The sequence below is a fragment of the Neoarius graeffei genome, chromosome 3, assembly GCF_027579695.1.
Source record: "Neoarius graeffei isolate fNeoGra1 chromosome 3, fNeoGra1.pri, whole genome shotgun sequence".
Lineage (NCBI taxonomy): Eukaryota > Metazoa > Chordata > Actinopteri > Siluriformes > Ariidae > Neoarius > Neoarius graeffei.
Window position 1 is genome coordinate 96,504,136 of NC_083571.1, and position 24,027 is coordinate 96,528,162.

A 24,027-nucleotide genomic window follows, 5' to 3' on the forward strand; every position below is an offset into this window, starting at 1 on the left:
TTTAGCCGTGTTGAATTTAGTTCGTTTGGTCCACGGCAGGCGTCGCTTATCTGTGCGATCTTCATGAGACTTGTGCAAGACTTCGAAACGTGAAGTGTCAGCCAGGTGTCAATGCCGCCATTTTGAAAAGTGTTTTCCAAACGAAATATTGCACAAAAACAAGTTCAAATGACGATTACTGCCTACTTTTTTCAAACGTTCCTGATTGCTATCAAGACAAACACAACTTCCGGCTTGATTACATCAGCATTCGAAAGAGGGCACGCGCGTCTTTTTGACAACATTGGCAGATGTCGGTCACTTTGACTTCCACTGTAAGTTTTACTTCCGTCCTACGATGTCTTGCTCAGGTCTCAACGAATCTCATTTACGGCCATCGCTTTCAAACACTCGTAACCAGGGCTTTGAACCAGAATTTTTCCTATTGGTTCGTTCCGAACAGAAACGGAATTTTAACGTTTCCGGTTTTGGGTTCCACCATTAAATAGACGTTCCCGAACCGGTTAGAACAAAAAATTTTGTTCCCGGAACGGTTAATTACGTTCCCTGTCAGCTGTTTAACAAATGGCTATAAAATTATGTCTCGGTCTCATCCAGCTTAAGCCAATTGTAGGCTAATTCTATTACAACCTTCATTAAATAAGACAAGAAATAATTCAAAACAATTATTATTTCAAATGTTGGCGATTTGGATTCTCAGTATGTCTTCCCATCTACACAAACAGAAAAAGTGCCAAAAATGAAAGATAATTCGTTTAGTGTGTTACCAAAGGCTAGTCAGGCCCTATGCATTGATAGGCTAACAGAGGTTAACGTCATTTAATGTTCGCGAGCCTCTCATTAACGTGGACAAATATATTGATATCGTGTTTTTGAGTAACGATAGACTGCAATATTTACCTCTTATTTAAGATGTAGAGACGTGATAGTAGTCCACCCTCCCGCTCTCTCCATTCAGTCAGCGAACGTCACACAGGAAGTGAACCCCAGCGGGTCATAGAAACTTGCGCAGGAGAAGAATGACCTTTTTTATTTGTAGGCTACGGAAACTTTGAGGAACGAAATAAAAACCGGTATTAACCGGTTACCATTTATTTTTAATAAGCGTTTCTTTTCCGGAACACAAAAAATAAAGTTTCTGGTTTCGTTTCTGTTCCATGTGAACCGGTTCAAAGCCCTGCTCGTAACTTGCTATAGCAGTGACAAAATGGCTATCAAAATGCATTCCTATATTTAATAAAATGAGAGAGAATTTTGATGATAAATTTGCCTTCAGTTCTCCTTTAATGGTTAACATAATTTTGACTAACCCTGTATTTGTGTAAATTGAGTTGGATCTGTCCAGCCTGCTCAAAGAGATCAGCTTCCAAAGAGCCGACTCTCTCTCAATCCTCAGTCAACACCATTGTGGTCGTCATCGTTTAACTTGGTATTGAGACAGAGTCTCCGTAGCAACTGCGTCTTTAAGCTGCGCTGCGTCCAACCTTTGCCGTCTCTACTACTAGCTACGTTGGATTTCTAACCAATGTGATACTGAACTGGAAAATGAACATGTTTGGAGGAGCGAACAGCAAAATCTGACCTCACGTACACTATATGACCTACAGTATACATAGTATCCGTGTGTGCATCGTATATAGTGTTGAAAATGCCATTCCTGATTTAGTCCCCCTTTGCTGTTACAATAACCTCCACTCTTCAAAGCAGGCTTTCTAGTATATTTTTAAACGTGGCTGTGGAGGTCAGGCACTAATGTCAGGAAGGGAGGCCTCACGTGCAGTCAGGGTTCTGATCAGTGCCTATGTGCTGCACTTGATGTAAGTCATACTCATGTCTAAAAAAAAAAAAAAAAAGTTCAGAAGCGTGTCGCGTGTTGTACCAGCAGCGGCAGAAATTAATTTCAGTAGGATGAGTAAAATCATGATTTTTGTTTCCTGATTTGCACAATGAAATGAAGTGCGACACGCTCATGCATTTCATGTGCATGTCAGACAGCAGTATGAGCTTTTGTTAAGTTCTTGACAGGAAACATTCGTTATTTAGCCGAACCATTTAAGGCGCATTCTATGGCCAAACAATCATTCCATTAATAACGCCGCTATAAATAATGCCACATATGGCTGTAGTGTATGAAATGCGATAAATATTTCAATAGAAACAAATTTCAAAGTCAATACCCCCCCACCCACCCCCTGTGAAGTTCATAGTTGGCTTATTTAAGGCTGCCACCCAACACTCTGTACTTTTTTTTACACTAATACTTGCCCAATAGATTTTCATCTGCAATCATTCTTTCACTCTACAGTCTTTAGTGGGCTTTCCATCCAATTGTTAATTTAAAAAAACAAATTGCCACTACTTTATTTAGCCTGTGCTATATTTATTATATCCCTCATCAAAAAATTGCTGGGCAGGGATTTATGGAATCAATTTTGTGCCAAAATGTTCATACAATACTTTTGAAATATCAAACAAAAACGACAGATCAAAATACAAAAAAAGTCAATTTTTTTTAGACTGGCAAACAAATTATTCGTGTAATCGTGCAAAACATCAGTCTATTACTCTTCAGAAACCTTTTATTTTTAACAAGGATCGAGTGGACTTCAGTGGCGACTAGGAATGGGAATCGAAAACTGGTTCTTGTTGAGAACCGGTTCCCAGTGTTTCAATTCCATGGAATCGTTTGCCAGATTTGCTAACGATTCCCTTATCGATTCCAGCGGGCACGACTAACGTCATGTATGTTACGCAACGTGCATAGCGACATACAGTAAGCAGTAAACATGGCAACCAAGCGGTTTAAACGCTCAAAAGTTTGGCTGCATTTTTCAAGGAAAGATGACAACCGGGCGACCTGCAGCCATTGCAAAGTAGATATTACATCGTCGGGAGGGAACACGAGTAATATGCAAAAACATTTGCGCGCACAGCATGCGATACTTTTTAAATGAATGTCACGTTTTCGACACGCTTCGGACTGGTGAATCTCAACCCAGCAGCAGCAGCCACGCTAGCATGTCTTCTGCGGTTACTACGGCAGGTAATTAAGTAACGCGCATCATGTTAGTGCCATTTGCTTCTTTGTAAAACCTATTACTGTATTTGTCTATGACAGTTTTATTTTGAGTGCTCATCTCACATATCCTTTTAAAAAGGAGAATTTTATTTTCTATTAGAATAATGTTTAACATGTGAGTAATTCACTGTTGGGTTTGTAAGGTCATGTGTGTTACTCCTAAACTAAACAAAGTTGATGCTAATCGACCTGTTTGTTCTCTTTTTTTCAAATGAGAATCAATAAGAGAATTGATAAAGAATGGAATCGGAATCGTAAAAATCTTATCAATTCCCATCCCTAGTGGCGACTATGATATTGAATTAATTCAACAAAGTGTAAGTACGGGACAAATGTGTTGTATGTGTTGCAGTAGTACACAAGTCCACTCGATCCTTGTTTACCGTCAATGGATCGGTCACTCGTCAAACAGTCCGCCAGAATCTGAGTAGGAAATGGCCGCAACAGCCTCCGGGGGAATGGCTGAGCGTAGCTGTCAGTCAAACACACAAGTTACCCAATGGGAATGCATTCCTGGACAGCCCACCCACACGTGAAGTTTGTGCCAAAACTGCAAGCAAAAAGTCAGGGAGCGCAAACGAGAAAGCTGGAATCGCAACCAAAATAAATTGCGTCAAACAAAACTGAGAAAGACACAGAACAAAAATAAAAGGTTTCTGAAGAGTAATAGACTGATATTTTGCACGATTACACGAATACTTTGTTTGCCAGTCTAAAAAAATTGACTACTTTTTTTTTGTATTTTGATTTGTCATTTTTGTTTGATATTTCAAAAGTATTGTATGAACATTTTGGCACAAAATTGATTCCATAGGGATTGGCCAAGGATGGCTTACATGGGACAAAATGGTTCCACCATTAATTTGATTAATTGTATCTCGTGACATCAAAAATAGGGGGGAAAAAAAGAATATGGTGTGAGTCAGTCATGGTATATCCTAGATATACCATGAACTGATGTCACAATGTATAATAATAATAAACATTTATTCCACGTAATCGAGTCGTAAATGAGTTGAAAGCTGATGAGGCGCGTAGCACCAAGTTGGCTATAAGCCATGTATGGTGAGGGTGGTGGTGGTTCTTTAGGGTTTTTTGGTGGTTGGCAAACCAACTTAAAGGTGCATTACTGCCACCAACTGGGCTGTGTGGAACAGGAGATATTTTGGGGGAGAACTGTATTCTTTTAGCGATTTTCTGTTTATTTTAAATATTTTTTTTTTTTCATGGTCCAAATCCTGCACTCTGATTGGCTGGCGAGTGGGTCTGTATCCTACAATACAAAACAACAAATGTAGCATTTTTTTTTTTGTCAACTTTTTTTTTTTTTTAAATAAGATTTATAAGATTATCAACAATCTTGTAAATTTTTGCCAGGATTTCTCAGGAGAATAGCATTAATTTTACATCATGGATAGCGATAACGACAGTCTTCACAGGGAAAGCGAGTTTTACTACCCTGAGGAAAAAGAAATAAAACATATATTTCAGGAGAAAGCTAAAAACCTGTACCTGTTGCTAACGCCGAGCAAAAACATGGCTGAATCCTGAATGACTCCTATTTGTATAAATAGGGGACTACATAGGTGGCAAAATGTAGGGGTTTTTTTCCTGCCATGGAAGTGCACTTGTGTACTGAAGAGGAAGCCATTTGCATTACAGCCATGAATGAGGATTCAAAACAGCATTAATTTTACATCATGGATAGCGATAACGACAGTGTTCACAGTGATGGCGAGTTTTACTACCCTGAGGAAGACAAAATAAAAGAAAACATTTCAGGAGAAAGCTAAAAAACTCTAACTTGCTAACGCTGAGCAAAAACATGGCTGAATGACTCAGTTTTGTATAAATGGGGGACTACATGGGCAGCAAAATGCAGTTTTTATGCCTCCGCCACCTTAAGGTGCAGGAGGCATTATGTTTTCGGGTTGTGCGTCCGTCCCGAAACCTTGTGAACACGATATCTCCGAGGCTAATAAAAGGAATTTCACCAAACTTTCACCATTTGTGCGCTTTGGGACAAACATGAACCGATTTAGATTTTGAGGTTAAAAGGTCGCAGGTCAAGATTACTGTGAGGTCAAATGTCCGTCCCCAAACTTTGTGAACACAATATCTCAAAGACTAATGAAAGGAATTTCACCAAACTTTCACCATTTGTGCACTTTGGGACAAAGATGAAATGATTAGATTTTGAGATCAAAAGGTCTAAGGTCAAGGTCACTGTGAGGTCAAATGTCTGTCCGAAAACCTTGTGAACACAATATCTCCAAGGCAAATGAAAGGAATTTCACCAAACTTTCACCATTTGTGCGCTTTGGGACAAACATGAACTGATTAGATTTTGAGGCTAAAAGGTCCCAGGTCAAGATTACTGTGAGGTCAAATGTCCATCCCCAAATCACAACTTAAGGCATGTAGTCTACCAGGTGGAGGCATTCCCATCGACGCCATTGGCGTCGAGTTCTATCTAGTTTTTCCTTCCATGGAAGTGCACTTGTATACTGAGGAGTAAGCAATTTGTATTACAGCTGTGAATGAGGATTCAAAATGGCGGCTCGGCTCGGTTTTCCCTTTCGGGCGTTCTCGTTTTCTGTTAGAATTGGGCAAAGAGAAAATTATATTATTTATCAGCTTAAGGTCGGTCCGTATGGTGAAATACTGTGACCTCGGCCTTGAATACTGACCTCAGCCTCAAGACCTCGGTCACGGTATTTCACCATATGGACCTCCCAGCTGGTAAATAAAATAAATATATATATATATATATATATATATATATATATATATATATATATATATATTTATTTATTTATATTTATTTATATATATTTATTTATTTTGTCCTCTGTTGGTTCAGCAACATGCTCTGCCATTGTTTTTCTTTATTCATGGTATACGAGCTGATATCCTAGTAGTAGAGTCGCCAATCAGAGTGCACGATTGTTCATGTCCAGTGGATGTGGATAGAATGTATTCATACTGTGCAAATTCAACAATAGTTTTCAAAAGTGCCTAACTATGAAAACAGCTTGGTAAATATAACTATAAAACTAAATATACCTCCCAAAAAAAAAAAAACTTCAAGCTATACGGCCGACTCGAGTCACAGCTAGGGGTGTGTGTGCGTAGATCTACGTAGCTTGATCATGCCTAGCGAGGCAGGTGATGGCATGGTACGTTGCATACATGCAGGTTGAAAGATAAACAACAAACATGGCTGCCTCCAGTGAGTTTGTCAAGATTCAGTCTTAAAAAAAAAAGTGTTAAGTTTGGAATTTTGATGAGGGGATATAAATCAAATATACCATGCACCGGGAATTATGGATTCTCTTTGGTAGTACTATGCCAGTCACCTCGGAGAATCCATAATTTCAAATGGAGCCCCTCCATGCATGGTATATTTGATTAATATACAAGGTGAAGTGGTGGGGGGAATTGATGATGATTCCATTTCCTTCCATCCATTATCTGTAACCGCTTATCCTGTGCAGGGTCGCGGGCAAGCTGGAGTCTGTCCCAGCTGACTATGGGCGAGAGGTGGGGTACACCCTGGACAAGTTACTAGGTCATTGCAGGGCTTTTATTAATAATATATATTTTTTTTCCAATAAAGTTGACCAATGTCAAAAGTCAGTGTTCCAGTCTGTCCATGATTTAATTTGGCTGGCACTCTTGTTTTCCTATTCAAATCTTTTCATGCACTTCTTGGGTTATTTGCCTAACAGTAGTTAATAAAAACACACGACCATTTGCTGACTTCTCAGAAACCTGCTTAAAATTTGTGAAACGTGTCCACTTGTGAGAACGTAAATGGTACTGCAATAAAGATACTACTGTAAATTCTTGTCCTCAATCCAAGCCCGACCCCGCTGTGTGCAGATTTCAGAGACCGCCATGTTTATCACTTGTTTGAGAAGCCAACTCGAGCACTCACATTGTGCCAGGCAGTAATAATCTTGTCATAGTGGGAGGCCACTGCTGCAGCATGTCCTCACTCTGTCATTACTGTCCAGCTTCAAAAATCAGCCTCGCTAGCGTCTCCAGACGCAGCGTTGTAATGATCTTTGTAATGCTGATTGATGGTGTGTTTTAGTATGCAGTGCGAAGGGGCGGAGTTTCCTGCACATTGTGTGATGTTCTGCTTTCCTCAAACTGGCCACGTTCCAGCACATTCTTCAGGGTGTCGGTGTCAATGCGAAAAAAAATTCGTCCTTTCAGATTTCTTACTTTTGTATCCTGTTTTGTTAAGAATGGCGAGCAGTATAGCCAAAGTGAATGCTTTGCGTAGCAAGAACTCCTCTGCAGTCCTGGTTAGTGCCATTTATTATTAAGAGAATAAACTAAACGTATAGGAAAATTGGCGTCTTTCTTAATTTGAGTGGCCCGATATTCAAATTGAGCGAACAGTACTCAAGTGTTGTGTCGTGGGGCCCCACTGGCCTCAGGAAAGGTCCAATTGCATTGTGTTTACACGGCAGGAAGGGCTCTGGACAGGGTAGTGTTTAGACGTTGGGCAGAGCAGCCCAGCAAAAAGCTCCCTCCATTGTTCTTTATCTGGAAGCGCCAGGGCTATTTCTGTTTTTGTTGCTTAATTCGTCTGACATTGTCAGTGAATGGAGAGGAAGGTGTGTGTGTGGGTGTGTGGTGCTAAATGCAGGGAGAGGGTGGGCTTGCAGTCAAAGCATCAGGCCACAGGAAATCGCAGGCCCCCCACTTCCACTGTGATTGTTTGCTGTCTCTGATCCTACCACGATAAAGATTTGTTTGTTTTCTTTGTTGGGTTTGGCAAAAAGAAAGAGTTGATGCTCGTGCCCACAGGCACGGGTGAGAATCTTGCCAAGGCTTGTGCCAGCATGCAACCAGAGGACGAAGCCGAATAAATTTTTATATTTTAAAAGGGAAGGTGTGGTGGAATGTATAAATCCTTCAAGGTCTAAAAGCTGCAGTGTGTGTGTGTGTGTCCCCTCCTGTCTCTGTCTGCCTAGCTCTCCCTAGTAACAGCACTTGGTTATACCACTCTCTGAGCACTGTCTCTTCACCAGGCCATGTAGAAATGCAGCATGACACACATTTGCTTAAAATCAGTGCAGTCCAAAAAGCCTGGTTCTGCTTTGGCAGTGAATTTGTTCGATGATACGAGGTTGTATGAGACAAGCAGACTTGCAAGGCAGGGAGTTGGCAGGGGCAAGAAAGATGGAGTTACTGAAGCAAGTTGGGGATTTATGGCTTTATATTGGGGGTCTGCCCCTGCACTTGTCTTACATGATCTCCCTCTTGTTGCTGGTGTGTGTTTTTGCATAATGTAGTGTCTTTAGATCTGGCTGTGGGGGGGGCAGATACAATGAACCAAGAAGCATTTTATTTTATTCCATCGTGCGCCCTTTTTTTTGGGGGGGGCATAATGTTAATGTCCTGCTTTCCTGAGTCGTCCTTTCTGACCCTTCAGGTGAGGAGCTGCTGATTGAGCGACATGCTCACACGGGCGTGGCAAACCCTGGCGACCCATGGCAGGTTATTGTCCATACTGGCGCCACGGCCCACCTGGAGTACCGCGTCCGCATCAAGTGTGACGAGAACTACTACGGCAGCAAGTGTAACAAGCAGTGCCGGCCTCGTGACGACTACTTCGGGCATTACCGCTGCGATCCTTCAGGAAATATCATCTGTCTGGAAGGATGGATGGGAGCCGACTGTCGATCTGGTAAGACCTGCCAAGTTCCTGATACGATATGATGCAAAGTAGAATTCAGCATGCCTTTGACCTAACCTTGTGAATTGGCTATAACAGGCTTTAGTTTACTACAACATGAATGCTCGAACCCAGGAAACCTGTTAAACTCTGACCTTTGGCACCCAGTAAAGAAGCCTACCATTCTTTGCAGTTTCACAGCCCAGTAATCTTTACTCCTCAGCTTGAAGCGAGATGTACTGTACTGTAAATGACACCTCCGCAGACCTGGAGTCACACTTTCCATTAGCCGCGTTAGCTCAGTTCATGCAGGAAGTGGTGTCGTTTACACCGTGTCCTATAAACAATCATAGAGCTGAATGGGGTGGGGTGTTTGTGTGTGTGTGTGGGGGGATTTGGGTGTTGGAGGGTAACGAGGAGGCTGTTAAACACTAAATCATCGTGTTATCTTGAACAACGATATGAGGAGGTACCGTAGGAAGGGTGGTGGGTGGTGACTTTGTTCAAGTCAAGGGAGCACCATGAATTCTCACATCTCGTCTGTAATGGATCACTGACCATTTTTCTTCTTGTCCTTTTTCTGCCACCTCTATCTTCTCTCTCTCTCTCTCTCTCTCTCTCTCTCTCTCTCTCTCTGTGTCTTTATTTCTCTGCAGCGATCTGTAAGCAGGGCTGTAATCTGATTCATGGAGGCTGCTCAGTGCCCGGGGAATGCACGTAAGTGGCAGAGTGTGGTTTCATGCTCACTTAGCCCAGCTGATCTGGCTGCTTAACTTCAGCAGGCCATATGCGTGCATGCTGATAAGGGCTTTTGGCCTGTTTACTTTACCATTAATTAATCAGTGCACCGGAGCCAGTAGTCGTGCAAGCTGGTTTGTTTTGTATTTTTTTTTTCCACGTTTGTTTGTGCCGCTCACTAAAGTAGAGCACAATGATAAAGATATCAGTAATTGGAGGAGAGCCCTGCGGGGGTTAAACTTTTTTTTTTTTTTAAATTAGCATTCCTTATTGCTTAGTGTATAGACCTTACTGATTTGGTCCATGAGCTTGTTTTCATGGAAGTTGACTAACTTAAATTGCACAGGTCGAATCCAATCTAAATAACTCCAACGCAAATGTAATGATTTTTATGTATTTATTTTATTGAGCTTCGCCTTAACATCTCATCTCATTATCTCTAGCCGCTTTATCCTGTTCTACAGGGTCGCAGGCAAGCTGGAGCCTATCCCAGCTGACTACGGGTGAAAGGCGGGGTACACCCTGGACAAGTCGCCAGGTCATCACAGGGCTGACACATAGACACAGACAACCATTCACACTCACATTCACACCTACGGTCAATTTAGAGTCACCAGTTAACCTAACCTGCATGTCTTTGGACTGTGGGGGAAACCGGAGCACCCGGAGGAAACCCACGCGGACACGGGGAGAACATGCAAACTCCGCACAGAAAGGCCCTCGCCGGCCACGGGGCTCGAACCCGGACCTTCTTGCTGTGAGGCGACAGCGTTAACCACTACACCACCGTGCTGCCCACTCGCCTTAACATAATGGAAAATAACATGTACAAGAAAACACAATAATAAGCACGATTACATGTAGGCAGGGGAAGCCATGGCTTAATGGTTGGAAAAGCAGCTTTGGGACCAAAAGGTTGCTGGTTTGATTCCCTGGAAGTGCCCTTGAGCAAGGCACCTAACCCTCAACTGCTCTGGCAAGAGTGGTGGTGTACCTTGTGTCTGATTAGCCAAAGAAAAGCTGATGATGTGATCAGTTCAGGCGGTGCCCGACTGAAACGAAAACAACACGTAGGCAGCAACAGTTTATACCAATTACTGTGGGCCAGGTTAATAAAAACAAAACAAAAGATGATGGATAAATGCGCTAATCCATTAAAATGCAGTGCAATAATAAGAGAAAAACCTGAGAATTAATCTAAAAACAGGTAAATTGCTCTATGGCGCCAATAAATAGCTAGAATATTATTGTAAAACAAGAATCCGAACATCTGGGTTAATATTTCATAAAATTTTGGCTGCCAAAAGTTTGAGAACCACTGGATTTGTTCTCAGGATCTGAGGACTTTGTGTTTGAATGCACCAATGTGAAATATATGCAACGACCAAGCTGTCTGCCAAGCACTGAACGACTTCATGTACAAATTTGAAGCATTTAAATGATCATTTAACTCAATAGTTGGACTTATTTTTCTCTCATTCTTGCAAGTCATTTGTAAATTATATAGCTTTAAAATTCAGGTATGATTTTTTTTTTTCCCTCTTTCTCAAGCATCCCAGGATTACACGTACATATTTCCGTGCTCTGTTGTGTTGAATCTTGGTGTGTTCAAACATGATCGTCTCCTGAAGCTGCTCATAAAAATTAAATTAGCAAGTATCTGTGCTTGAAGTAGAGGAAAGAGTGATGCTTCCTCTGCTGGAGCTTGCTGTGGAATCCTCTGACGTCACCATGCCCTCTGTCTCTTCCTGCCTCTTGGCCTGCGCTTGGCTAGCCATGCTTCCTAAAACCACAGGAAGAGCCTGGAGCCTCCTTCAAACCTCATTCAGGCTCCCTGAAACAGGCCCCAGAGCACAGCTCAGCTGTGCGATTTTTCTGCTACCCGCTGCAGCGTGTGGAGTTTTGGAGATGTATAGGTAGACCTGTCCATGTCATCAGACCAGGAATGTATATTAGGGGCAATGATTTGGGGTGTCGAATATTCTTTGACCTTCAACACCAAGGCCTCAGCCATTGGGAAGCTGTTGTATATTTGGTTGACCCCATGCCCCGAGCTTCCCCCTGACTGGTATGTCAGGAGAAAAGCGTGCCATCTTTGAGGTCTGAACGTTCTCGGGAGGTTGTAATCGTTATCTCGATTGACTTGGTTTAGCAATTGGGGAGGCAGGTTTATTGACCGTGTTTGCTACCAACCAAAAAGGAGGATGTTGGGAGGATGGTTGAGCCCCCACGCCCTGCAGGATGCAGTGATTTGTTTCCCTGCTGTCAACAAGCCAGTTGGTCAGGGAAGGAAGGAGCAGAGGGAGTGGCCCGTTCTGAAGTCGCAGCCGTTCTTTTCGTTGGAATTAAATGGAAAAGATGTTATCTAAAGGCAGCCAGAAGCTGGGTTTTGTTTATTCCACCCCACCATCAAATTAAGTTGAAAATGACTACGGAATGTGCGTTCATGCCTTCCGGATATAACACATAAGGCTGCAAGTATCAGCGCATAGGTTTTCGAGACTTGTTCCTAATGATTGTGGACTTGCCTTTGCACATTTGTACTTTTATTTGCCAACTCGTTCCTCTTTAGAGTGCGCAAGCTTACATTTGGTAGTGCTTGGCAACACTGAATGCCTCCAAGCTGACGCGGGTTTTAGTTTCCCCTCAATGTGTGCTGGACAGCCTATGTAGTCTTTCATGTTCTGGTAGTAAAGTTGTATCTGGAACAAATGTACTCTCGGGCAGAATATGGGCCAAGGTTCTTTTTTGCTGCAAGAGTGTTGCATCTCATTTAGTCACGTTCGGACCCAATTTGTGTTAACACACTTAACACGGGTTCTTGCCTGTCTGTCATCTATGGGAGGCCATTAAATGTGAATAGAACAATATTGACCCATCTGCGGGTAAGATCTAAAGGAGAAGCTGGTTCTGTATTGGCTCTTGTTTTTATTTGATTTCAGTCTCTACTTGCTTGTTAAATTTGTATTCTTTGCTGGGGTTTTTTGTTTTGCTGATTCCTGGAGCAAAAATGGGTCCAAAAAAAAAGCCTCAGTGATGTGTCCATGATTTTAATGACTTCCCAGAAATGATGCACAGCCTGTCGAGAATCTCTGGCTTTGGTGTGTTCACATAAAGTTGAGACTAACTTTGAACGAATGAGCGTCAACACATTTGTGGTAAAAAGGCCCCAGACCCTTTTTTTTTTTTTTTTTTTTGCCCCAGGGTGTGCTGAAATGAGCATTCTGAGTGATGAGTAAGCTTAAACAAAAATGCACAGGAAAGATATGAAATAAAAATAACTGGTAGAAGGGGTGATGAAATGATGGGCTCTATGCATAGCACTGAATGACATGGTTTACGCTTTAAAAAGAGATTCTGTACGAGGCTCGCTCGGACAGAATTGCTGTTTTGTTTTTTTTAAAGTACAAGTTTTCCCCGGTGTCCTTTTTCAAAGAAAATAACTTGAAATGTGAATGATGTGTACTTTTTGATATTGCATAAAGATGCCTGGGTCACATGCGAGCTGTCTCCTGTGGCTGCCAAGCTCTGAGGTACAACTCCAGGAGCCATGTCTCTGCAGGCAGCAGCCAGAGTTTGGCCGTGTTTGTCCTATAGGACTAGCATCTTAAAATAGCCCTCCCCAGAAATGACAAGACAGCTGAGACAGAACGAGAGGGAGAGAAAACCACTGGCCTTGGAATAGCAGAGTGCTGCTGTAAACCAGTGATTAGCTAACTCCTCACCGTTGCTCCTCCACATCCCCACTATGGCTCCAAACAAGAAACCAAACATGTGTTTATAAGCTTGGAAGTGTTTGTAACCTTTGTCACCCGGCTCAGATTGGGTGTCTGGAGACGCCACTTTACCGTAAGGCACTGGCAAGAAACTGCATGCTTGTTTTGGTTTGTCGTCTATCATAGTGCTGCTGTCATGGTTTTTCAGGTGTAACTATGGCTGGCAGGGTGATTTCTGTGACGAGTGTCTACCCTACCCGGGCTGCGTGCATGGGACCTGCGATATCCCGTGGCATTGTAACTGCGAGAAGAACTGGGGTGGACTGCTCTGTGATAAAGGTAAGGAATCATGAGTCCCAATAACTTCTTACGTCTGATAACGAGAGGTGTAAAAAAAAAAAAATATATAGTAAACCATTCAGAGTCAAATGGTAAACAGGAGACAATTCACATTTCCAAGGCTTCAATAGTCTCCCACAGAGACTCGTTTGTTAGAGTTTTTACAAAATTTAGCATCCGTTGCTTACGTACCAAGCCCAAATATCGGACCATCTGATACGTAGCTGCACGACAAATGGAATTCCAACCACTTCCATTGAGCTGATTTGTTGGCTGCAGTGTCAGCGTAGCTCCTAGTCATGTGACTGAGTGCACCCGGCAACGTGCTGGATATTGATGTCGTCGTGATTGGAGTGGATCTCTGACATCTGATCCCCTCGCCGACGTGTGCCCTGGATGGCGATTAGGAATGTGAGGCGGCTGTGAGGTCGTCAGTCCCTGCTCCCTTTGGCCCGCTTTTATTTATTTACCAGGCTTTGTGCTAGGCCTCAACGTATATGGCACGCCGAGAGCACACAGACCCCTTGCCCATGGTTAAGCAGCTGCCTTTCCCAGAAAAAGACATCCTCGCAATTGACAGGCAGTGTCAGAAGGGATTTTCTTTTCATTTTTTAAATTTATTTATTTATTTTAAACTGGTAGAACTGAGTCCAGCTTGTTTTCAGCCACTGCGGTTTTGGTTTACAGGCAAAAGTTGTAAACTTTTGTTTTTAATTTTAATTCCCTGTATAGATCTGAACTACTGTGGGAGGCACCATCCCTGCGTGAACGGAGGCACCTGCATCAACTCTGAGCCGAATGAGTACAACTGCGCCTGTCCGGAAGGATACTCGGGCAAGAACTGCGAGATCGGTAAGTAAATAAGTGCTGCACAGCATTTCGTGTATCAGATTGCGTCAACACTCCCTGTGTCCGAAATCACTCACTCGTTCACTACTCCCTATATAGGGAATTATTATATAGAGGACTATATATTGAGCTCATTAGTAAAATGGAAAAAACGCTTTCGGACACTAGTCTGTCGCGCTGGTATTCACATCATTACTGTCGCACAATTAAAACGTGCCAGATCAGCCGGCTGGTGGGTTTTCAAAATAATAAATATCCTTTTTGTGATAAATCCATATTATACTGAGTGTATTTCCCACATTTAATAAATACAAAGTACCTGCATTTTTCAGTGGGTTTTTTATATTTATTTATTTATTTTAAATCAAGGCTGAATATTCTTTGCCGCTGCCTTTTATTAAATCAAATTTGAGACTTTGAGTTTTCAGCGCAACTGCAATGCATGATGGGATGTATTGCTCAGTTTGTGACCATCGGTTGTGTGATGCTTTGAGTGCACTATATAGGGTGTAATAATCCTCACTATCGTTTCAGACAGCACTACAAGATGGCGTCCGCAGTATATAGTGACTAGGGAGCGATTTCAGACACAGGGACTGAAACTGGTCAAAGGAACAGAATTCGTAACTTGTTTTCTATGGAACTGTCTTTGCAGCTGAGCATGCCTGCGTGTCCAACCCATGTGCCAATGGTGGCACCTGCCATGAGGTTCCTTCTGGCTTTGAGTGTCAGTGTCCTCCAGGATGGGAGGGTCCTACCTGTGCTAAAGGTGGGTGTTTTGTACGGTACGTCATTTAAAATTCTGTCTGCGATTTGGACTTCTGGATGCTTAGTTGGGTCGACTTGAGGGCTTGTATGGACCTGGATTACGGCGAAGTAATCCTGATGATTGACAGGATGGATTTGAATAATCTGATTTTGCTTAGAAGCAATTTTGGCTACAGAACAGCCTGCACAAAAAAAAGCAAGGGTGGATTGTGCTGGCCCGCCGATGCTCGCTCTCCTTCCTATCAGCTTGGTCATTGGGTCCCAGGGTAATGAGTACGTGCCGCACCGCCAGTAAGAGCGCAGCTGGTTGGTTCTTCGTAATCCATAATGGAAAAGAGCCTTTTGATAGTGCAGATATCAGGTTTGCATGTCGGCCGTTGGCTCGCGAGGAGCTCTTCCACCCTTTGCCAGGTCTTTTTAGTCCCGATAGGGTGACTTGCCACCCTCCTCACCGGTATACGCTGGCGGGGGAGCCGGTTTAGATGCCGACCACCCGTCCATGTGGCAGGTTGTACTGGGTTACACTGCTACCAGTAGCAGGTTCATCAACCCTGACCTGACAGAAAAGACAGTTGATACAGAACTTGGAAGTGTCGTGCATGACAGCCAAGCCAAACCGGAAGCATGTTCTGCAAATTAGGAACATCGCATGTCTCAGGTTGGATGTCTCTTCTCCCCCCACTTAATTCTTGTTCTGTCTTGGATGATGGACTGTTATTTTCCGACCTCCCTTTACCCCCATTTTTCGTGTTCCCTCTCCATGTAGCTGTCAGGTTTCCCCAGCTCCCATGCAGAGCTGTTTAGCTGTTACCATAGCAACAGGACGGACAACTCCTCCTAAAATTTTGCACCTATGCAGATGCATGTATTTGGCACCTATGCCTTTTTTGTTCTGAACAATCCAGTAGATCCGATAGAAATTGTGGGAAGAATATAGAAAAGGGGTTGTCTGCTGCCTTCCTTTCATTGTTGTATTTGGCTCCTGAACGTCCTGTGGTGCCTCTGCGCTCACTTGTTGTTTGTACCAGCATCAGAAGCGTGAGGATTGGGCAGCTAATCCTCTCGCTAGCTACTCTGCTAGGCTTTGGATTAATTGTTCTACAGCATGAAGTCAAAAACGCTCCCTTACTCTCACTGACATACTTTGGTTTTTCCCTTTTGTTTGTTTCTCAGTCTCTTGGCGTGTCCCCTGTCTGTGTTTATACTGATTTTTGCTGACCCCCACCCACCACATAATCAGAGTTTCAATGTTTTATATGGAAAGCTACTGCTCATTTATTGTGCAGTAAAATCCTGTTCATGTGAATCCATTGGACGCATCAAGCTCATAAATGGTTTAATGATGAAGCTGTTTTGCTTTGAGAGAACGGAGGGTTAAGAACAGCAGGCTGCAAGTTTCCAGTACATGATCTCTATTATGGTTTTGAAGAGAGCTCTGTTTTGGGTTGGATTACAGACATGGACGAGTGTGCCTCCAGTCCCTGTGCTCACGGAGGAACATGTATCGACCTGGATAATAGCTTCGAGTGTCTCTGTCCTCCTCAGTGGACTGGGACGACCTGCAAAATTGGTAAGACTGGTGCACGATTACTGTTGTGCATTGAATTGGAATTCGGTTGACTTTGTCAGGGTTACGGTTTTCCTACACACCGATTCAAGGAGCAGGGAAAAAAAAAACTGGCAACGATGGGTCGTCTTATAATTGGCAGCAATTTTTGATTTCACTGGCTAATTCAATATGACTCCTTAAAGACCCACTGACACAACTTTTTACACCACGTAATATGTGTATTTATTGTTTTATTGCTGTATTGTGAAATAAAATATCCAAAACTCAACTTGAATAAAGGGTCGTCTTTGTAGAAAATCAAGAATTTCAGAGCCGATTTTGTGTTTTTTGCCCCGGCTTCTACAAGCGCCATGAGCCATTTGCCCGTTTTTGCCGCTAGGGCGAGTGACGTCACATCAGTGTACCGTATTTTCTGGACTATAGAGCGCACCTGTATATAAGCCGCATCCGCTCTATTTTTAAAAAAAATTAAAAAAAAAAAAGATATACAAGCCGCACCGGGCTATAAGCCGCAGATATCTATGTTGAAAAATTAGATATTTACTGCATGTACAGAACGATTTTGTACTGTAAATGTACATGTATGTACCTGAACAGATTCTTTCCGAACAGTGCCTTTTAACACGGCAGCAACTTTGCTGATTAAAACGGAACAGAACCAAGAGAAAATAACCGGTATTTATTTACCTTCATTTCTCCTGTGTTTGAAACCACAAGTCACTTTAATAATCTTCGCTGGATTTGAAAATAATTACCAGTTAGTAATTTGTCGTGCGTGTTCTATCTGCTAATTCTTCTTTGCATTGATTTTTCGTCTATCTTATTTTTGATTCTACTTCCGGTTAGAGCGCCCCTAGCGGTGGAAGAAAAATCCACAGAATAGCTGCACCTTTGTATAAGCCGCATGGTTCAAAACCTAGGAAAAAAGTAGCGGCTTATAGTCCAGAAAATACGGTATGTCGTTCTGGATTGCATGAAAACAAAACATGAAGCAGGGAAGCTATCGAGATTGTCTGCCCTCACGTCTATTAAAGATTCTGTTTAAACAGCATAATGTCTTAAACATATGGTCCTGGTCACGTCACACTATTGGTCCCACTCCAAAAAACATCATGTCTAAGCTCCTGTTAGATCATGTTAGATACAGTAGCTACCAGAAGTTTAGGTCCTATTTATGCAGAAATATCAAAAACTCTAAAGGGTTCACAAACTTTCAAAACATGCTGGATGACATCTTGTATCTATCACTCCACACATATCATGTATATTATCCTAACTAAATATATGAAACAAGGTATTGGCCTTTCAGTTGTTGTACATTACTGGTATTAGCTGCTTTGGCCTATTGATAAGTAATCTGCAATGGTATAAGACGCATTTGTGACGTTACAACAAATTTTAAACAACATACATGTATTGAATAACAACACATAGCCACGTACCCTGGCTCGTTCTCTTTTGGCAAAGGCACCACCGGACTTTCGCTTTTTGACCGCCCCTTCGGGGGGGTCTGCTGTCATCTGTTTCTCTTTTGACAGATTGATTCGGCCCGGGCCTGTCAAACAACGTCGGCATAGCTGACTCCTCCAACACCAGTGGATAAGTTGGATCAAACGTTCTTCGAGTTCTGGACGACAAAGTGAAACAGTGCTCCTCGAAATGTGCTGAACAGAGACGTGACCATTTTGTTGACTTCAGTTCTTTTTTTTTTTTTTTTTTTAACAACTTTATTGGGCTGCTTACAAAAAATTACATCAATAAGAAATTAACATTTACAAAAATATAAGCAATAATAAAGAAAAAAACTAAAATTAAAGTTAGCCCAAAAGGGTGAGCACGAACGGGAACAAGTCCCATGCTGGGTGCAACCCTTAGCCTTACAAAAGCAGTAAAATTATATACAAATTCAATTAATATGTCTAAAACTAGTTACAACCTGTGGCAGGAACAAGTTGGCGCAAGCGTCCATGTACATGGCCAGTCCGGGTCAAAGAAAGTATCCAGGTGCTTAAACATTAATTTCTTGACACTTAAAGTGAAAGAGGCAGAGCTAGAAAAGGCAATGGAAGTATCCACTGCGCTGCGGTTCCATAGTTCGCACGTGTTTTGGAAACGTTTCTTTCCCACTCTTTTGCTATTTCAGGGTGTTTTTTCCAAGGAAAGGAATGGAGTTTCACTCCTTCCGACGTGGTGTTAGAACACCCGTAAGCCACACATATAATCCCTTTTCGGTTAGACGCCATTTAACTTTTTCACGCAAGGAAATCACAACAAAACCACAGCTCAATATCACAAGACTTGTGAGAACTGAACCAACATAGTGACTTGTAAACAAAAACGACACACTGATGTGACGTCACTTCCGGCGTCTCTGAATGAGCCCAGTTCATATCCAGGTCAATCTCCCTGCGCGAAATTTTAAAATTACTTCTGATGTTTAAAACGGACAGTTAAACCAAGAATTAAAACCAGAATGTATCTTTGGAGTCATATATTGTTTGTTTAAAAATTAATACGAAATGACTGTCAGTGGGTCTTTAAGTCGCATACAGTAGAAAGGTCAAATCAAGTCCATTTTTTTTGTATAGCGCTTTTAACAATATTGCTGCAAAGCAGCTTTGCAAAAAAAAAAAAAAATCTCAAACCATAAGAACCAATAAATGTATCCCCCATGAGCCAGCCTCAGATAAGGGTGGCATGGGGGGGCAAAAAAAAAAACAAACCCTGAGACGCCATGAAGAAACCTTGAAAGGAACCAGACTCTAAAGGGAACCCATCCTCATTTGGGTGATAACAGGATAGCAACTGTGTAACCAGGAAATTGATTATAGTTTTAACATGAGATCATTCTATTTCCTTTAAGTGAATAGTTTGCTGGGTGTTGGAAGTGGGACAGACCTAATGCCTGGAGCATCTCGCTGCCAATGTCGAGGGAGTGACCTACATGATTTGTTCATTTTACATGTTGCGTAGCCTGTGAAAAGGTTTAACTGCAAACTCTGGATTTTTCTAGAGCTCACGGAATATGGAATGAATAAGCTTCTGCGTAACGCTGTGAAGGAAATGATCTAAAACGAATGTGTCGCGCCAATTTTTGTACCAGATGCTCGGTTTACAGAATGTGTAGAAATGGTGTCAAAAAGCATGCCATGTTTTGCACCATTTTCACTGGCTGTTCCAGTAACCATGAATTGCCTCAACAGCGCCCCTATGGGATACATTTACCACTTTTAACGTCCTCCACGACTGAGGCTAGTATAGATCTTCCTTCTGCCATAAAAATCGACGAATGACATTTTAATTTGTAGTGCAAATGCGTCGATCATGCGAGCGCAGTTTTCACGCAACGTTCGCTTGGCGGCGCTAATAGTTCAGTGTTTTCTTGACCTTCCGAGCAGCATTTTGTGGTCCGTTGCCCGATAATAGTAAGTCGAGATTGTCTCCTGATGGATTCACAAGGTTCTGGATCATCTGTAGTCAGTGCCTGGAAAATGGACCATTTTGGGTTGTGTGCACATGATGCGTCAGATTTACGGTAACTTCCCTTGGTCCAATTTCACTATGGTTTGTTATACCTGCTGCATTAAAACTACCAAACCCTGCATACAGAGGTTTGGTAGTTTTAATGCAGCAGGTATAACTCAGAATCCATAATTTGAGCATCTGGTATAAAAATCTGGTAGACTGAGATATATAATTAGGAAAAAAAACCTCTTTGTACAATGACTTTGTTAGGATTATTATTATTACAACTACAATTATAGTGGTGAATGGGATTAGTCCTTATTAGAACAGTTAGGAAACCGTGGCCATGATTGAAGCTGAAAAAGGAAAAATCTGCTCTGCATCCACTCATTTTGAATAATACAATCGTGTATTTATCCAACTGTAGTATTCCATGATGCATCCCGTTTGTGCTGGCAAACATGGCTGCTGATGCATGAGTGTGGTCTGGACTGACTTGGTAAACGTAATTTGTATTTGGCAGCTGCATGCATGGTGGATGACTAGCAATATTTGTGTTTTGCTAGAGGAGAGTAATTCAAGCTTTAAGAAACTGAGTGTAACCTGATACTAGCGAACAGAGGAAGGATGGGAGTATAGACAGTGCACACAGGACAGACCCGAAGACAACGGCTTGTTTTCCGAGATCAGTCACGCCTTTGAGTCCATTTGTTACATGCACTACATGGTTTGCTTGCTTTTGTTCTCCATCATGCTCTCATCATAGGAAGTGCAGGATGTGAGGGAGGAAGCGGAGGAAGCAGAGGATGACCTGTAAACAAGTGCGGAAAGGGAACCGGAGCCTGAGTGCTCAGCTTACGGGTCGAACCATAGCCTTGGCTCGTGTTTCATGGCCCTGATGCAGCTAGGAGTCAGGTTTCCCGGAGGACAGGTGCCTCGCCAGGGGCCCCTGCTGAATATTTAATCAACCTAATAAACTTGGGCTCTTTCACAGCAGGGTCTGCGAGGGTCATGCCACCCATGTGGATTTTTTTATTTTTTGGGGTGGGGTGGGTTCCCCTTCAGCTCAAATTTGAAAGCTGATGAATCTTTGGTGTGAAAATGGAGTCCATCTTGTTGTTGAGGGGAGGAGAGGGTAAAATTAGGCGCAGACCCTGACGCAAAGCCTAACAGCCAGCATTTTGCAGATTGATACAGTTGCAAGCTGCCAGACAGACGTTTAATGTGCTTGATGGTGGTGGGGCTACAAAGGGAGATCTTTCAGGGGTTTTTGCTCGCTTTTTCTTTCTTGTTCCTCATCCTTGCTCTTTCTTTCCTTAATACACAGACGTGAATGAGTGTTCGGGGAAGCCTTGCAAAAATGCTGACTCTTGCAAAAATTTGATTGGTGGATATCACTGTGTCTGCTTACAAGGATGGGCTGGACAGAACTGTGACATCAGTCAGTATCTCCTCATGTTCTCTTCTGCTCACTGTGCCACAGCACTCTTTCCATACACTTTAGCGTTGAGACCACTCTCTCCTCCTTTTGTCTCTCTCTCTCTCTCTCCATCTCTGATATCCGAGCGCACATTCACACACACGGGTGACCCTTTCCACAGCCAGGGTTTCCTCTCTAGGCACTTGATACTCCTGAGGGATATGTACACCGCATAGGGTGTCGTATCGTAGACTTCAACTCCTGTTGCATGCTGGGTTCTTGCTTTCTGCTCGGTGGCCTGCTAGCTTGTGCTGTTTTTGTTTTGAACTAACGTTTACGTCTTCGGCCGACTAATGCAAGCTTCTCGTCATCTTAACTGCATGCTGTTAATTATTAACAACCTGGACCCTGGTTTGTTTTCACTTTGTTTACTGTTTGGTTTACTCTTTTGCTCATAGTAAATGGCTGCCGTGGACAGTGCCAGAACGGAGCGACCTGCAAGGTAGAACTTCCTCAGTTGTCGTTCTTGAATAAAGTGCAGAATTTTTATATATAGTATATATATTCAAGAAGTAGTGCTTTAATCATTTGCCATGAATGACCATTTGGTTTATTTCCAGGAAGGGGCATTGGGAGGATACCACTGCCAGTGTCCACCAGGCTTCGTAGGCATTCACTGTGAGATTCAAAGGAACAAATGTGCCAGCAGCCCCTGTCAGAATGGTGGTCGCTGTCACGTGGTGCTGGATAGTTTCGTGTGCGAATGCATGCCTGACTATGCCGGGACGCTGTGCGAGGTGAGTGGGTGTTTTTGATTTAGGAAAAGGTAGCTTGCGAAGCCTTCCAGATTGCAGTCTGTGTAACATGCAGAGGTGGACAAAGTACCCGACTTGATTACTTAAGTCAAAGTACAGATCCCACTGGTCAAATGTTACTCCGATACAAGTGAAAGTTGTCCAGTCAAATTTTTACTGAAGTACTTGCTTTTAAAAGTACTTAAGTATTAAAAGTACGTTTTCTGTCAACATTGTATTATCGCCACAGCGCTTATAATACCTAATGCCTCTGAAGCAACCGACTGGATTATTTTGTGAATTCACAAAATGAATGCATGCTGTGCCATCGTGGTGGTTTAACATTGTCAGGTGGAGTTTCACTGACTTGCTAGCAAACTCTTTTCATACTCGAAATCATATTGGGTATCTAACGTTACTAGAAAAGAAAGATTTCTACATTCTGTTTATTTGGCAAGATTATGCTAAAACATATTTCTGAAAGGACTTCAGATAAGTTAACGTTATTCATGTTAGCGTAACTCCGTTTTTACATGCTAACTAACAGTGTCCAAGTTAACTAGCTATGTGTAAACGTTAGCCGTGGACAAGGCTACGGCAGCTTGGCGGGCAAATCCATAGAAAGGCATTTGATTAACCAGACTGCATAGCTCCGTTTGCAACGTTATCGCTAGCTCTAAAAGCCCAGACGGCTTCATTACAAGCTTTCTCTTGGAATAAAACATTTTATATACCTCAATATGCTTCCGCAGGTTGGACGGTGAGTTTTTGTAGGCCGTGATGTGGTTCGTTTTAGGTAAACAAAGCAAGCACTTAAAACGAAACAAATCTTTAATCCTTTCAGAAAACTGAAACATGGGTTCTAGGTATGGCCATGGGTGTGTGCGTTCTCCAGAAGAACCGCCTCCTTCCACTCTGCCATCAACCGGTCGTGTTCAAGTAAGGCTGCTGAGAAATCACTGGATAAAATCAAGTTCAGTCTATGGACGTGACCCTAGTGATTACTGATCGGCTGTCTCAGTGTCGCCTGCGAAAAAATCAATCGCGTTTTAGAAAAGGAAAGAAAAAACGTCCACTTTCAAAGCTGCTTCGTAGTAACGAATAATGAGGACCTTAATAGAAATGTAGTGGAGTGAAAAGTAGGATATCTCATCTCGTTATCTCTAGCCGCTTTATCCTGTTCTACAGGGTCGCAGGCAAGCTGGAGCCTATCCCAGCTGACTACGGGCGAAAGGTGGGGTACACCCTGGACAAGTCGCCAGGTTATCACAGGGCTGACACATAGACAACCATTCACATTCACACCTACGGTCAATTTAGAGTCACCAGTTAACCTAACCTGCATGTCTTTGGACTGTGGGGGAAACCGGAGCACCCGGAGGAAACCCATGCGGACACGCGGAGAACATGCAAACTCCACACAGAAAGGCCCTCGCCGGCCACGGGGCTCGAACCCGGACCTTCTTGCTGTGAGGCGACAGCGCTAACCACTACACCACCGTGCCGCCCAAAGTAGGATATTTGTTTTTCAAATGTAGTAAAGTCATAAGTTTCCCACCAAAAAAAAGTATACTCACTCAGTGTACTTAAGTAC

General features: G+C 42.7%; 1 protein-coding gene across 4 annotated transcripts in view; it reads left to right on the plus strand.

Moving 5' to 3' along the window:
• Nucleotides 1–24,027, plus strand: part of jag2b (jagged canonical Notch ligand 2b) — a 78,508-nt gene that overhangs the window by 22,832 nt on the left and 31,649 nt on the right. The window contains exons 4-12 of one of the 4 annotated variants that reach the window (XM_060917708.1): nt 8,532–8,786; nt 9,431–9,491; nt 13,437–13,567; nt 14,300–14,419; nt 15,072–15,185; nt 16,641–16,754; nt 21,547–21,660; nt 22,098–22,141; nt 22,260–22,436. In XM_060917708.1, coding sequence (XP_060773691.1) covers nt 8,532–8,786; nt 9,431–9,491; nt 13,437–13,567; nt 14,300–14,419; nt 15,072–15,185; nt 16,641–16,754; nt 21,547–21,660; nt 22,098–22,141; nt 22,260–22,436 — 1,130 coding nt within the window. The remainder of the gene's footprint in view (nt 1–8,531; nt 8,787–9,430; nt 9,492–13,436; nt 13,568–14,299; nt 14,420–15,071; nt 15,186–16,640; nt 16,755–21,546; nt 21,661–22,097; nt 22,142–22,259; nt 22,437–24,027) is intronic. The other 3 variants (XM_060917709.1, XM_060917710.1, XM_060917711.1) reach the window with 3 other exon arrangements.